The sequence below is a fragment of the Thunnus thynnus genome, chromosome 16, assembly GCF_963924715.1.
Source record: "Thunnus thynnus chromosome 16, fThuThy2.1, whole genome shotgun sequence".
In the NCBI taxonomy this organism is placed as follows: domain Eukaryota; kingdom Metazoa; phylum Chordata; class Actinopteri; order Scombriformes; family Scombridae; genus Thunnus; species Thunnus thynnus.
In genome coordinates, this window is record NC_089532.1 from 20,601,488 (window position 1) to 20,616,896 (window position 15,409).

Consider the following 15,409-nt stretch of genomic DNA (forward strand, 5'->3'; position numbering starts at 1 on the left):
TGTGTGTATATATATATATATATATATATATAGTTTATCAATTTCACATTTGGTTAGATAGGGTTATACACATACACATCTGAAGATCAACTAAGAGATTTTCTATAGGGCATGTGCTGACATAACCTTCACATCTGCAGCCAAAGATGTCTGAAGTTTAAATACATGACTGACTGCACTTGTAAAAAACATCAAAATGCCAGCAAGTCAGCAAGTGAGCAAAAATACCCAGGAAGCACTGAAAATTATCTTAATTATTTTACATAGCTCACACCATTAGACCACTGTATATCTTCAGCCTTGGTATTGGATGGTTAAACAACTCAACTAAGTTCAGACTTACTCAGACTTTGCTCTTTCTGTAAGCCCCTCAAAAACCACTCCCTCAAAGTGCCATCTCAGCACTGGCACCCCACTTCCAACTTCCTTTACTTTATTGCTCTTGGTTAACTAAGGAACACATCTGAGCCACAAAGATGAAGCGCCCACTGTTAATGTGCCAAGGTTGCCTGTCTCTTGGCCTTTTACCTCAAAGAACCTTTAGAGTGGTGGAAAAAAACAGCCTGGTAGTGCCACTGACAGAGCCTGACACGCCAAAGGCGTCAGTGTGACAGGAAAACAAAACAAGATGCGACAATTCCCTCTGGTACATGCAAGAGCTCACACAGTTTGCTGTGTCATGCAAGGAGTTAATTATTTGAGAGATGTCTGCTTCAGGGGCTGAACATATGACCTCTCAAGTTATGGGCTGGGCCTTCTATCCACCAGGCCACCCTGAAGCATTCTAGTTCACATTTTGTGAGTACCCTTTTTTCTACTCATCCTTGTCCTCTTTCTCTGCCTCTGCCTGTCCTTCACTCCACCCTGGAGGATGATGTACAGACAGTTCTCCCCAAGACGAGACAGACAGCTCACACAGCTTTCAAGGAGCTGTTAGGTAACAACTTCCACATGATGAATAAAACTCCCTCTTCTGAAGTAAATAATTTAGCCGTGTTTGTGTAAAAATATCCATATTTAGGGTGTTCATCTAAGCATTTTCTATGACATCTTCCCAATACTCCCCCTTAGTCATTTCAGGATGTTATAATTCTGTCCTACTCAAGGCTTCTGTATTGGCTACCATCCACCGTTAGCCACAAGGGATGGCTTTATGTGAGCCACTCTCTTCCAGTTCTCGCCTACATTGACTTGACAGAGAGGGTCACTCAAAGCTAGTGGCACTCAAAACAATGAGATCAGTGTTGAGGCATGCGGACGTCATGACAGCCTAATAGAGTTAGCTAAACAAAGTGCTTTGTCATTGGGCTTTTTCCTGTGGGGGTGTGTGGTTGATGACAGTACAGAATCGACTTGTGGGAACTAACTCTATAATCAAACTAAGCCCTTTGTGCAATGTGGGAACGGCGAAAAAAGGAAACACAAAAACACAGCAAAAATACAATGTCCTTCAAATTCTTGCATTACAACATTTATTATTCCAGTTGTGTATTCAAAGTGGAAATTTTATTTCTATTGGACACAGTATTAGCCGAAGTCTTCACATTCAATCTAGTACACAGGTCCCTGTGGTCTGCAATAAATGTCCAGTACCACACCCAGCACTGGGGACCTCACTACTGCCAGGAGCACAAGGAGGTGACATTAAGAAACAATAACTCCACATTTGCCGTTATGATGAAATGAATACCTTTGATGTGTCCGTGGGCTTAAACTGCTTTTCAAAGAAAGGTCCTTTTCAGGATGAGCTAAGCTTGGACACCATTAAAGACTGCCTCTGCACCGTTTTACACAAAAGTTGAATAAAACACAGTCCCAGTTTTTCAGTACTTCTGCACCAGTAACTAAAACAGTAACTTTAAGCATCCAAAAAAGGAGGAGTGGTCATGACTGAAACTAGCCAAGCCTAACAACTTCTTTCTGCCTTTTAATAGTCAGTTTAACCAAAATAACAATGCAGCTTCTGTGGCATTATCTTTAATCAAATCAAATTATCCCCATTGTAATCTATAGCCCAGTTCAGAGACTACATTCTATCCAATACAGCACAGTCAGGCTAACTCTCCACTGTAATGTAATGCCCAGCGAGGTAAAGTCTTCTGATTTTATATGTAGTTTAAAGTTGAACTGACTAAAATCATTCTCCTCTGAGGGACACAATACCTTGGTTGTTGTTGATTTGCACCCCCAGCAGTAGGACCTCCTACCCCCCTTCTCTCTCAAAACAGATCCCTTTGACTTCCTTTCCTGTGGTGTGACACTCTAAACACAATCTCTCCTTACATTCTGTGTGAAATCAACAGAGGACCTGCCTCCTATTGTGTCTCATGCAGTCTATAAACTACAGAAAAAAGATGCACCAACACAGACTTGTGACATTGCCTTCAGCAAACCAATGAGTAAAATGTGATGATGACTTTTATAAAATGAGCTAAACTGACAGAGCTATGGCCAGCAATCAGCAGCAATTGTTTACAAATAGAATAGTGTAGTATCTGGGGTTTATTATGAAATATTCCCCATATGTCTTATAAACCACTGTAAAACAATAAATCATATGTCCCAGACAGGCCAAGATGTAAAGGTATTACCAGACAGGCATGTGGCTCTCAAAGTCTGTTTCAAGCCATTCCATAACATTTCTAGGTTTACAAGCATCCCCCACCCATTTCCACCTCACTGCCTTCATGGGCGGCAAAGCCACCCTAACCTACAGTCTATGCCAAAAGAATTACATCAAGTGCCACATTCCTGTCTTTTCCTCTCCAACCACATGCTATATACTCAACCAACCGTGCAAAGTAAAACTCAACTTCCTTAATTCTGATGTTGTTGCCTGTGAGAAATACCAGATGCTACATTCTCGGAGGGACTTGGAGGAAGACAAACTACTTAAGTTCAGCAGTTTTACACCATGCAGGATCTCATAACCTTGAAAAACTATAAAATGAAAAACAAAAACAAAACAAAATCTCCCTAAATATGCCTAAGCCTCAATATTTCTTGCCTCTTGAAAAGCTGAACATAATAATACATGTCTACTCAGCAGTACCCACTTGCTGAGCCCACAGCCACAGGGCATGCTTCATATGTCACACATTAACTACAGAAATAATGGTACCATGCTTCAAAGGTTTCAGATTAGAGATTAGCAATGTCACATTCTTCCTTACCTTCTAAGGTGGTTCCTGTGCCCAGAAGAGGATCACCCAAACCAGAAGAATAGCGAGCACTAACAAACAACTCATATTCAGTGGCTGGTTTGAGGTTCTTCAGCATAGCCTGGGTGTTATCTCCCTTGACGGATATCTCCTTCCTCTCGCCTCCGTCAGCAGGTTTAAAGGCAATACGGTACTGAACAACATTTCCTGGAGCTGCCTGCCATGCCAGTTTCATTGTAGATATGGTCTCATCAAAGACGCGAAGGTCACGAGGAGAGCCACGGACTGAAAGAAAATACAAATGTATAGGCCACTGATTAATATTCACTGAACTGAAACCCAAGCTTCACATACCTTTCTGCCATTTGCAGTTAAAAAATAACTTCTTAATGTAATTTTCTTGACTCACCTTCCTTAGTGGTACCATCTACTTGCATCTCAGCCCCTGAGCCTGTGGCATACTCAGCAAACACAGACACACGGTAGGTGGTAATGGGGAACAGCTCCTGGAGAACTATGGTAGTCTCTGGTCCAATAGTTTGTGCCTCTAGTACTTCCCCAGCACCACTAAGTGGTACGTAGGACAGTCGATACCTGATCACCGAACCTGGAGCAGCTAGCCAAGACACCCTGAAACTGTTTGTTGTCTCCTCTGTAACTCGTAGGTTCCGTACAGTCCCTTGCTCTGAAAAGGAAAAAATATCATAGATGCTAAATATTCTCATTTTGATAACTATTACAGTATGGGTCAGATCCAAGTAAATCTCTCTTACCTTCAAGAGTTGTCTCTTCACCAGTCAACGGGAAACTGTCTCCTTTTTCGTACTGAGCAAAGACGTTGACCTCATAGGCCGTGATGGGGAAAAGGTGGGGCAGAACGGCTGTGGTAGTATCGGCAGGCACTGCCAAGGAAATGTAGTCTCCAGTGATGTCTTCAGCCTTGCGGAAACGTACCAGGTAAGACATAACTCTGGCTGCAGGAGCTGTCCAGGTGGTACGGAAGCTTCTGGAGGTGATCTCAGAGAATTCCAAGTTTTGGGGTGGAAGCAGACCTGAAAATAAAAACTTGCTTGTTAAAAATGTCTGTTATTAAAAAGGCAGTGCACAGGCCCAAATCACATTAAAGTTGCAAATTAGTAATAGCATGATCATAATAATTGTAAGTCTGTGAGATTTATAGGGCAACTGTAGCTCTGTTTTACTCCTTTTTCCTCTCTGTCCATTGCCCTTCATTTACTGGCAACAATGAAAAGCTATGCGTTGTTGTAACCTTGTTGAGCTAACAAGGTTTTAAAAAATTAAAGTTGCCAAGCATGGAATGCAACACTTACTAATTGCTTTGGGACTGCAGGCTTCAGTATCAATAAGCATAGTGGGTGGTGTGATATCATTCTACCACAGTGTGGAACAGCTACAGCTCTATTCTGTCTCAGAGTTGGGGTGGCCTTTTGGATTAAAATTACTATCAAGTCAAAATAGCTCTGTTCCTCCAATCGCTGTAGTGTTTTTAAACAGTAAGTGATAATAAATGGTGTGATAGAGCTCATTCAAGAAGCACGGATGTGGTTTTGTGGTATGTATGGTTAAGTGACTTGATTAAATTTTGCCTGTGCCTTGCCTGACAGCAATTTACACAGTATTATACTGCTATGTTTCAACTTTTCTTGATTGCATTGGCTCCTTGCCATTATACCCACTCATAAAGACCTGGCCAACTGACAACAGATGGTATAGTGTCTAATACAGGATAGTAGGGACCACCATGATGGTGCTCAGCAAATGGTAATCATCCAAAAGAAGAGTAAAACCAAAACTGATGCCAAGAAGTTTCTGGTGTATTATTTGGCTACACTCCACCTCAACTCTAGCATGTTTATTTATTCTGTCCTCCTACTTACTCCTCTTTTTGATGTTGAGCAGCTCCTGTTCAATCCTCAGACAGATGGACTGAGTCAGCTCTTTGGAGATCCTCTGGAAAGCATCAAAGTCCTCCACCTCGTAGACATGAGTGTCTGCTGGGGGGTTAGCAATGGCCTCCAGCTCTGACCTCACTGCATCCTTCACACCAACGGCAAAGATCTCCACATCAATATTCCTCAGGTTGGTTGCTGCGTCCTTAAAAGAGTCTGATGACTTTCCGTCTGTGATCAGGACCATGACGCGGGGGACGTTTTGTCTTGCTCCACGGCCAGGGATAAAGATCTTCTCCCTGACATAGGTCATGGCCTTGCCAGTGTTAGTGGAGCCTCCACGGTAGGGGAAGGTGCGCACAGCTTTGACAACAGCACTAATGTCATGGTGGGTGTTAAGGGCAAACTCAGTGTGTGGATCGCGACTGTACTGGACCAAGCTAATCTGGACCTTGTTGGGTCCAATGTCAAAGGAATTCACCAGAACCTCCAAGAAGGCACGGACTTTGGCAAAGTTTTGTAATCCAATACTGTATGAGCCGTCAACCAGTAGGACCACATCAGCCTGCACATCCACTCCCAGGGAGCACTCTAAAAAAGACAGAAAATCATAGGTTACTTAAAGACCTTGTAGCCAAAATTTAACATGAGGTTGTAGTGACATGAATAAAAGTGAGGTATATCTAACTTTAAGTATATCTAACATAAAAATAGATCAGGAGAGATAACAGGTCATGCACAACAAATCACTTTACCTGTTGACACCTTGACAGGCTGGGTCTTCTCCATAGCCATGATGGGTTCACTGGGAGTCAGACCTTTGAGGGCATACAAACTGATCTCATACTCAGTCTCAGGAGAAAGGTCACGGACATTTATGGATGTCTGGGTGGCTCCCATGTACAGCTCCTGCCGTTTCATTCCAGGTAGCATGGGAATGAGGATGAGCTTATAGCCTGAGATATCGCCCAGAGAGGGATCCCACGTCACCCTCATTGACTTAGATGCTATTTCTGTGACCTGCAGGTTAGCGGCTGGCTCCACCACTGAGGAAAAATGGTAGGGATTGAGAAAGTGTTTGATTGGATAATTAGATTTCAAGATGTATGCAGTATCAAAATCTTTGCTTTGCTATGTGGTAGGTAGGTTCCATGTAGTAACCATAGCACTTCATACAATGTAACACATTTCATAGAAGATCTTTTGACTCACTTTCTTCTCCGCTGACCAGAGAGCTGAGCTGCTCATCAACACCAGAGCACACCTCTGTGATGATCTTTTTCTGTACATCTTGGATCATATCAAAGTTACGCACATTGTACACATGTTTGTTGTGAGGTGTGGAGGCCATTTGCCTTAGCTCATCCTCATCTGCTCCTTTGATACCTGAGTGGGAAAATGTGAAGTACAACAATATTAAGTCATATGTTTTTGACTCTGTGGCTGCATCACAGATGTGGTGAACTATTGATGGTTGCAGAGTATTGCGTATGATGGAGGAAACAACAGTAGTTGACTTCGACCAAGTCAAATATAGATCTTACAATGAAGAATAAATGGAAAATCAAGTGGTTTCCAAGAACAGGCAGACTTTCACACGGGAGAGCACTATTCAACAAAACACTGAATAATAAACCATACCTAGGACAAATATTTCCACTCCAATGTTCCTAAGTCTTCTAGCATACTCTTCCACTGGGTCCTGGGATTTTCCGTCAGTGATGATCATGGCTACCTTTGGAAAAGCTTTCCTGGATCCAGCTGCCTCCGTAAAGATATTTCTCAGCAGGTAATCTATGGCATCACCTTAAGACAGAAATGGATATATATGAGTGTTTTTGCATGTTTGTCTTGCATTCCTGCATTGTACCGTATATTCAAATTCATGCTATAAAATAACATAATGGTATTATTCAGAATGTAGGCTTCTGAACTTATTACCTTAACTTACTTCCAAAATCAGGGAGCATCATTAAAAATGATCTGAAAATAGCTAAAAAAAAATAGCTAAAATAGCATTTCATCTCATAATCAATCACAGCAGACTTTGGACTTTGAGACTGAAATCTGCATATTTCTACCTTTCCATCTCTGTCCTTGCTTCTGGTGAACTCCTTACCTGTCATGGTATTTCCCCCCTTGTATGGCAGCGAGTTGATGGCTTGGAGCAGGTCTCCTCTTCTGTTGTAACGGGTGAGAGGGAACTCTGTGCGGGTGTCTGTGCTGTACTGAACCACGGCCACTCGGGTCTTGTCCTCGCCAATGTCAAAGGCCCCTGCCAGGGCTCCGATAAAACTACGGATGTGCTTAAAGTTCTCTCTGCCCACGCTCCATGAGCCGTCCACCAGAAAAACCAAATCTGCTATTGCACTGACCGAACACTCTAGAGACAGATGGTGGAGAAATAAAACAGTCAGGAATAAAAACTTATGTAACAGATTTTGATTGATCCACTTTAGGAACATTTGGGGTTTTACAACTAGTTAATGATGGGTGTAAAAAGTTAAAATGCAAAAAAGCACTTTATTTATTTCTAAAATTAAACCAATTTCCAAGTCAAAATTGAGCCAATAAAGGTATGGCAGCAACAGCTTGGTCTTGGAACAATATTTTTACATTGGCCCCTTTCTTCTCCTGTCTGTCTAAATAAAATAAAATCCCTGACAGTTAGCTGGATGGCTCAGAGATATGCATGCTGACATCAAAGGAAATATCAACCAGTGCCAAACAGTGGGCTGGTATAGTCATTCCAGCAGACGGAGGCAAGAATGTGGCTTTATAGACTAAACATTTAGCAGAGGTTCCACCAGCAATGTTCACTTTTATACTTTCTAATCCTACAGGTCTTTAAATCATGTGAAATTCTCTGGAACTTTTAAGATGACTCTATTGAAATAATTGGCAGGGTTTATATGGATGGACTTTAATCCCCCTTCCCCCAGTTCTCATTGACTCATAGTTCTGTTCCTTTTATCTCATAAACCTCCTTCTTAAAATGACATCTTTTTTATTTAAAATTTTCTGACCTAATGTTGAAAAGAATGGAATCAAAGCAGAGGTTTAGTCAAACAATTTAGGTGGTTCATTTTCTGAGAGCTTAACCATAAAAAGGGTTTAGGAGAATCTGGAAGTATGGGTACAGTTTCCAGAAGAATCAACAGGTGGGGGAAAAAGTTTAAGAGACAGCACTTGCTTCAAGGTGGCACAATGAACACGTCATTGCTTGAAAGGCCCCTCCTGCTCTCCTCTACTCCATGACGCATAACAGAACCCTTGTATCCTAGCTTCAAGCCTTCCTTTCCTTTTTTCTTGATGTGCAGACTGGTTTCAATTAAAGGAATCAATGTGCGCATTCCCAGTCACTGTCGGATCCCTGTCTGCTTACCCGGTGAAAACCCGACAGAAGGTAAAATGTACGCCTGACCAAATTATTCCACGGGAAAAAAATATGATGATGACATGAGGGGAAAAAATATATTTGAAAAAAAAATTTGGAAAGCTGCGTGGAGGACATGTCCTGTTCGGATTTTGGTTGACACTACAGTAAACATACTCACTGATTGCATCTGACTGTGGCCTCCTGACTCGTCCGCTGGTGTTACTGGACTGGACTGAAACACAGGAAACACTTGGAGAGTTAGCACCGCACATTGTCGCCCCTGTCTCACTGTGTGCTTTTTCACAGCGGAAAAAGGCAAGAAAATCAACACGCCATAAAAGTTGGTCAACAGAATCAAAACCACATGCACACAAACACGTATCTTTATGCTGCATTAGCTACAAACAGTGAGTGATTCAAAAGTCAGTAAGCAGATGTGATTTCTCCCTACTTTCCTACGTCTCATGTGGCAAGATGAAAATGCAATCAAGAATAAGTTTTACTCTTGTAATAATATCACTTTCCCTAGCATATCACTAGCATTCAAATGTTATCCCTTTGCTGTAGAAGATGGTCTTTAATATTATATTAGTGCAGTTTCATTTCTCCAAACATTCTAAACTTACTGGTCAGTTGTCCAAAGATGGGAATACTCTCCTCTGATCCATAATAGGAGTTTATGGACACTGAGTAGTCCAAGTCAGGGGTCAGGTCAGTGATTGAGGTCTTGGTGGCGTATGCATCGAGGGTTAAGTCTCTGGCCGCTTCATCTAGGATAGAGAATCAAGCAATAAATCAGCCACTGGGGTGCAGTGTGTGTATAAACTGTATTTTGGCATGTTCATATCAATGACAAAAATGCTAAGTCCTTACTGACCTGCATCTGATACAATTTGTATTCTGAAGCCCTCTATCCTTGATGAGGGTCTTGTCCATGACATTTCCACTGAGTTCTCATTTAGAATTTTAAATTTCAAGTCTGAGGGGGGTTCCACTGCAAACAAGAGATGAAACATTGTTAAATCACAAAAAATAAGGGTATGTATGATTATGGTTATATATTTGATCAAATCTAAGTGATGCGTTTTTTAAACCAAGCATTCACATTGATCCCAACGACAAACACTTCATGACTGAAGTCAACTTGTTCATTGTTGGGGACAGACACATAGCACTGACGTCCATTTGTGAAGGTGACAAGTAAAGAACACGTGACAACATTGAAGAAGTGTGAGAAGCCATTTTGGAGCAAAATGGCATTTGTTTGAGTTGCCCAACCAAGGTGGCCAGCAACTCAAGCACTGGCATACATAACATGTGCACAACTCCACACAAACTTTACCAAAGTGCAAACATTGAGTGAACCATCCAACACATGCTGAGTGCAGTCATTACAACGCATGCCCCGACCACAAACTAAACTCCTCTTATGATGGGAGTTGATCTCAGCATTACAAAAATACAACAGTGACTTCATTCTCAAGTTACTGATTATACAATGGAATCAAGGTTGCCATGTAGTTGTTGAAGTAACACTTGACAAAATTGAACACCATATGTTATATATACATCGTATATAAACATATTTCAAAATGAAAAGGTTTGTTGTTTATTTGGTTAAGACTCTTTACACAAGTGAGTGGCACACATCCATTGCAAACCTTTTAAAAAGAATACACAATTTGTCGCTGGAGACTCTTGTGTACTTTTTCATTGACAGCATAATGCATAAGAAGGCATGGGAGAACAAGACTACTTTAGACACTCAAAAGACAGTTCAGATGTACTATAATAGAGAAAGTGTGTCATTAAAATAATACAGGAAAACATATAGAGTGTGACAAGAACACGCGCCTTTACAACGAGCTGACTTGATCACAGCGTCATGCATCATGTACATGAGAAAGTTGTTTGACTCAACAACTTTGATTGACTGGACGGTAGTTTCCATGTACAGTTGGGACCACACAGACAGAGATGACAAACATATTTTAAAATGATATTCTTTCTTGCAGCTTCTAGGCTATCAGCCCAGAAAATGTTGAGTAAAGGAAGTGCGCTATCATTTAGTACGTGTCATTTACATGCATAAAAGTCACATAAAAGTATTTGAGGAGTAAGAAGCGCTAAATTTTCTTTTTATTAACCATGTTATCCATTTTTATTTTTTAGTGTCATACAGTTAGTTTTAAATTTATATCCTTATCTCTTCATTCATTCATTATATAACTAAACTAAATTCTTGATGTTACATGCAACTCTGCTCAGAAAGTTATTACATAGAAAATGAGCGAGTGACGAAAGTGCTTCATAGTGACATGATGAATAATTGAAAGAGAGTAGAGAAGACATGATGAATTAAATTAATTTAGTGAAAAAATTCAAGACATTAATGAGGTTAACACTGAAATTTGCACTGACTTGTAGTACTTGGCCAAGCCCTAAATTTATGCACAGCAAACCATGATGGGGAAAATGTGAGGTAAGTGAGCATGCATAAGACTGTAAGGCAGGTACTAGCTGTTAATAAGAGTGCCATGGGAGGCAAGAATATCATTGTAAAATACACTTTGGAGGAGGAAGCCATAGCTTGGGACACACTGAATGCACAGGCAGATGACAAACAGGAGCCCACCAAATACTTAAAAACTATGATTGGAGGATCACCAACCTGGCAAATCAACTCAAGGAGCCCCGATGGACCGTGTTCCCCCTCATTTCTCCACGAGTACTCATCTCCAACAATGGTAAGGGGTGTGCAGTGTGTTTGTGTAGATGTGTAGGTGTGTATGAGTTGGGGGGGCTGGATAGCAAGTAGCAAAGTGTTTGATGGTGGATTGAAAAATTCGCAAAAAAGTTTTAAGCGGACTTTCACTTGCATGAGCAACACACCTGACGGTCATACATTTGTTCATGGCAAGATGGTGCAAGCATGTCATTTCAATTTGTTACAATTTCTTTGACCATATGTCCTTCTGGTTTTAATATTTACTGGAGGAACAAAGGTGGTTTTGTCAAAATAACGATCTCTGGTATGTTATTTGGACCTTGTGGTTATTCTTGTTATATGGATGTCTGTCCCATCACTTCCTAATAAAGGACACCTCTGGCTCCCAAGGGCCAGAGTCTGGCTACTGTTCTGCTATTAACCTCAGTCTCCAACCAGCCAGCCAACCAGCCAGCCATCCTGGCTTGTGCTACAGCCAAGAGGAGAGACCAAGTAAAGGAGGAAAGAGCACCGACTCTCCCAAAGAGGCAGGACAGATGCCAAAGTAATTCCACAACATGTGCTGACATTAAACATTACTGCATATTAACTTTCCATATGTATTGCAACTCAGCGTTTTTGCGAATGCCCGCAAAGAAGCCCTAGAAAGGCTCTTTGTCTTTGTGCTGTCTGAGGATTAATTTGCTATTCTCGTATTTCATCTTTCCATTCCGTTAGTGGAGATATGTGAGAGTAGACGTTAGACTCCTCTCACCCTGCCAGAGAGCTTTCAAGGGGAAAAAAATCAAAAGGTTTCCATACTATATTTCCATATCTGCCATTATTTTGGACTAAATGTTTGCATATGAGATTACTTTGAATATTATCCTGTCAAAACTACTGACAGATTGTTAACAGTCTATTACAAATTAGCTTGTGTGACATGTACAGCAAAAAAGCATATAATTACTTTAAAAACAGTAGTATACAGTATCAGCACAAAATCAAAGTAACAAAGTTATTTAAATACAGCACTTCAGTACGGTTTTAAGCACTTGAATCATAGTGGGATACTCTACCACCCAACCACCTCTGGGATAATGTATCCATAGGTACTTTTGATACTTACAATAAATGCATTTTCCGACTAAAACTTCCATACTTTTGTAAAATACTGAATGCAATTTAAACTTTTTTTATGTATTTTAAATCACTACTTACACTAGTGTACTATTACCACTCTTCCACAATTAAAGTAAATACTTAAAACATTGCATTTCCTTACTGCTGCAACCACTAAAACCATTGCAGTGAGATTTACACAGGTTTACAAAATACCATAACAACGTCAACATAATCATAATAACTTAGAAATATGTGATCTAGCATTTCAATGCCTAATTACCAAGGACTTGGCAAACTTCCACATTGTGCTTGGGAAAATGTGCAGAGACTTGCTATCATAAAACTGAAACAGCAACAGACCTGCTAAAACATTTATGGGGAAACTTTAAGCCATGAAATTACTTTTGTTCAAGCCTTAGTATGTGCCCTGTTGTTCAATAACATTAAATTAGAAATTGGAAATGAAATAAACTTTACTGTACTTAGTTTCTTACATTTGCCAAATCCAAATGAGAAAATGACCCCTAGAGTATTGGTTTAAAAGCATGTAAATTACAGCTTAAATACAAGTAAATGGGGATCTGGATTTGGATTTGACATCAAAGGCTGTAATAAGTCTTGACAGATAAATCAGACAAAATATGCTACAAATGAGGAATAAAAGCATGACAGTCATCAAAGAATCATTCAGTATTCCAAAATTCACATAGTCAAAGAGCATACACATGAAATAAGAAGAGCTTTATTCACTTTATCAATACATATAGTGTTTCCATCTGACGACTCTCTGACATTCCAGTAAAAGGCTAATCCCTGTAACATAAACAACCAATGGAGATAATAGGTGAAAGAAGAGAAGAGGAGGAGATAAAGAGACAGTGGGACAGTGTATGTAAGAGGACAGATGCCAGGTGGTTTCATTTACCTTGAGCATCTATGGAGGATATCAGAGCTGCAAGCAAGGCAGCCGTGGCTAGTGACAGCCCTATCTTCATGTTTACCCCTAAAGGATCAGCAGGGCATCAATCAGTCTGAGGAAAAAAAAGGGAGGAAATGTGTTAAAGCTGCAGATGACGAGTCTATAACTCAGCTAGGTTTCTCTGTGTGGTGTGACTACTCACTACATGCAAGGTTGAACTTACTGCTGTGTCAGGATAGTTTATCCCGCATATAAACTGAAGGTTTGCCTCAAGAATGAAAGGAAATAATGTATATGTGCAACATGCGCAGTGGTCTGAGCAGAATTGTTGTTCTTGTTTGTTTTTACATGGAATCCAGATTGATAGCTATTACTTAATCATTACTTTCCACTTATGTGTCAAAAACTGCAAGATTCATCTAGACTCCCTTACATAAGACATGCCACACCTTGCTGCCTAGCAGCTGGCGCCCGCACCCTGAGGTGGATATTTAACACTGTGTGTATTTAGTAATGACAGACTGAAAAGAAAAAAAAACATTTTACCACACTATAATCTGGTTTGATTTTTATATTCATAAACTAGAAACACATTATTTTCTAGCTGAAAAACGTCATTCATTTTGATGGCTGACTAACCAGCTCACCACAAACAGTCTTACCATGTAGTCCTCACTCACTTTCGCCCTACAAGGACATGGTCTGGGTGACCTTTTAAGGTCATTAAAAAAAGCATTTTCCTTTGGGACTTAAGACTTTACTACAGTTCACTAATTGTGAGCTAACAAATATAAAATAGGGACATCTTGATTGCACAAACCATACCTTTTTATACCTCATATCTTTTAAGTGCTTCTTTAACTTCTCTCCTTGTCTTGTGACTGTTAGATTCAATAGATAAATGAGGGAAATCCCTTTTACTTGGACTCACCTCGCATTGTAACTGACCCTGAAAGTTAGTTTTCTGCATTTATGAGTTTCTCTTAAATAGAATAATCGTACGCGATGGAGTAAGTCTCTCTTTTGAAGGATTACTCTCTGCAAGGGGACTTGTGCTGGCTCCCATCAACGCAGTACAGTCTAAATTCAGCTTCTTTAAGTTTTACCACGGGCTGAGCGCCCCGCCTGGTGCACAAACAGCTAAATTGCAGTTACAGGAACCGAAATGACTCTCTTGGCCCCTTTGACACAAGGCGCTCATCTCATCAAAAATCAAAATTAGACATAATCCACAGTAGCTCAGCCAGCCCTGCTGCTGAAACACTGAGTGGTCAAAACACAGAATGACTCTGCTTTATCCCCAGACTGCAATCCAAAGCAGTGGCTTGTCGCTGCATTTTCATTCTGTTCACTTCAATAAAGTGGTTGAGCTTTTTTTTTTTTTTTTTACTTGAAAACTTCATCTTAAAAACTTTGTTAAAAAGTTATTATAAGCTATGTCAATTATCTTTAAAACTTTGACCTTAAAATGCATGCAACACGGAGAGATCAAATTATTGCAAAACAGTACAAAACTGCGACAAAAATATTCTCTATTGTGTGAAATAGCCTATAGATTAGTTATACTTATTGTTAATTATGCCAAAATAACTCATTTGTTACACGGTCTACTCACTTATTCAACTCCCCAAAAGATGAACCGACCAAATATCAGAGCAGCCTGCTTGATGCCTCCCCCTCTGGAAAGTAACAGAGAAATTTCAGGAGCTGCGGCAGGACCCCTCTCTCCTCTCTCTGGCTACTGGAAGCTCCGCCAGCAGATGTCCAAGAAGGAAGAGCCTCTTTCCAAGTGGGAAGAATCTTTCCACCATCGGCTACTTAATAGGGGGGCAGTTCCCAACTCTCAATTTACCCTCATTTGGGCTTTTCTTTTTTTTTACGAAACCCCAGCCTGCCAGTTGATGTTTGTAAGACCGATCCATTCTTAGGAAATTACATTTTTCCCTGCATTCCTTTGGTCTGGCGATCTAATGAGTTTCCAATGCCAATGTGACTTCGCAGTAGGGTAACATTTGGCCAGACAACACTTGAGGGGGAAGTGTTTTATATGTGAAACAGGCAACCTGATACAATCTATTTATTCTTATGTCAACTGAAATAATAGTTGAAATTTTCACTTTTCACAAGAAATCTATTGGCTCTTGGTATCATAACATGGCTTTTCTCTAATGTGATCAAAATGCTTAAAGTAAAACAAGCATGTATTAT

At 40.4% G+C, this 15,409-nt stretch overlaps 1 protein-coding gene across 4 annotated transcripts in view; it reads right to left on the minus strand.

Annotated features, from left to right (window-relative positions):
* The window catches only part of col12a1a (collagen, type XII, alpha 1a), a 57,907-nt gene extending 42,907 nt beyond the window's left edge, over positions 1–15,000 (minus strand). For 3 of the 4 annotated variants that reach the window (XM_067615262.1, XM_067615261.1, XM_067615263.1), the window contains exons 1-13: positions 14,817–15,000; positions 13,208–13,313; positions 9,328–9,444; positions 9,077–9,220; positions 8,629–8,682; positions 7,191–7,454; positions 6,713–6,877; positions 6,284–6,457; positions 5,827–6,117; positions 5,060–5,662; positions 3,935–4,213; positions 3,571–3,846; positions 3,174–3,446 (exon numbers count right to left, since the gene is read on the minus strand). In XM_067615262.1, the coding sequence (XP_067471363.1) occupies positions 3,174–3,446; positions 3,571–3,846; positions 3,935–4,213; positions 5,060–5,662; positions 5,827–6,117; positions 6,284–6,457; positions 6,713–6,877; positions 7,191–7,454; positions 8,629–8,682; positions 9,077–9,220; positions 9,328–9,444; positions 13,208–13,277 (2,710 nt within the window). In that variant the 5' untranslated portion in view covers positions 13,278–13,313; positions 14,817–15,000. The remainder of the gene's footprint in view (positions 1–3,173; positions 3,447–3,570; positions 3,847–3,934; positions 4,214–5,059; positions 5,663–5,826; positions 6,118–6,283; positions 6,458–6,712; positions 6,878–7,190; positions 7,455–8,628; positions 8,683–9,076; positions 9,221–9,327; positions 9,445–13,207; positions 13,314–14,816) is intronic. The other variant, XM_067615264.1, reaches the window with a different exon arrangement.
* Between the last annotated feature and the right edge of the window lie 409 nt (positions 15,001–15,409).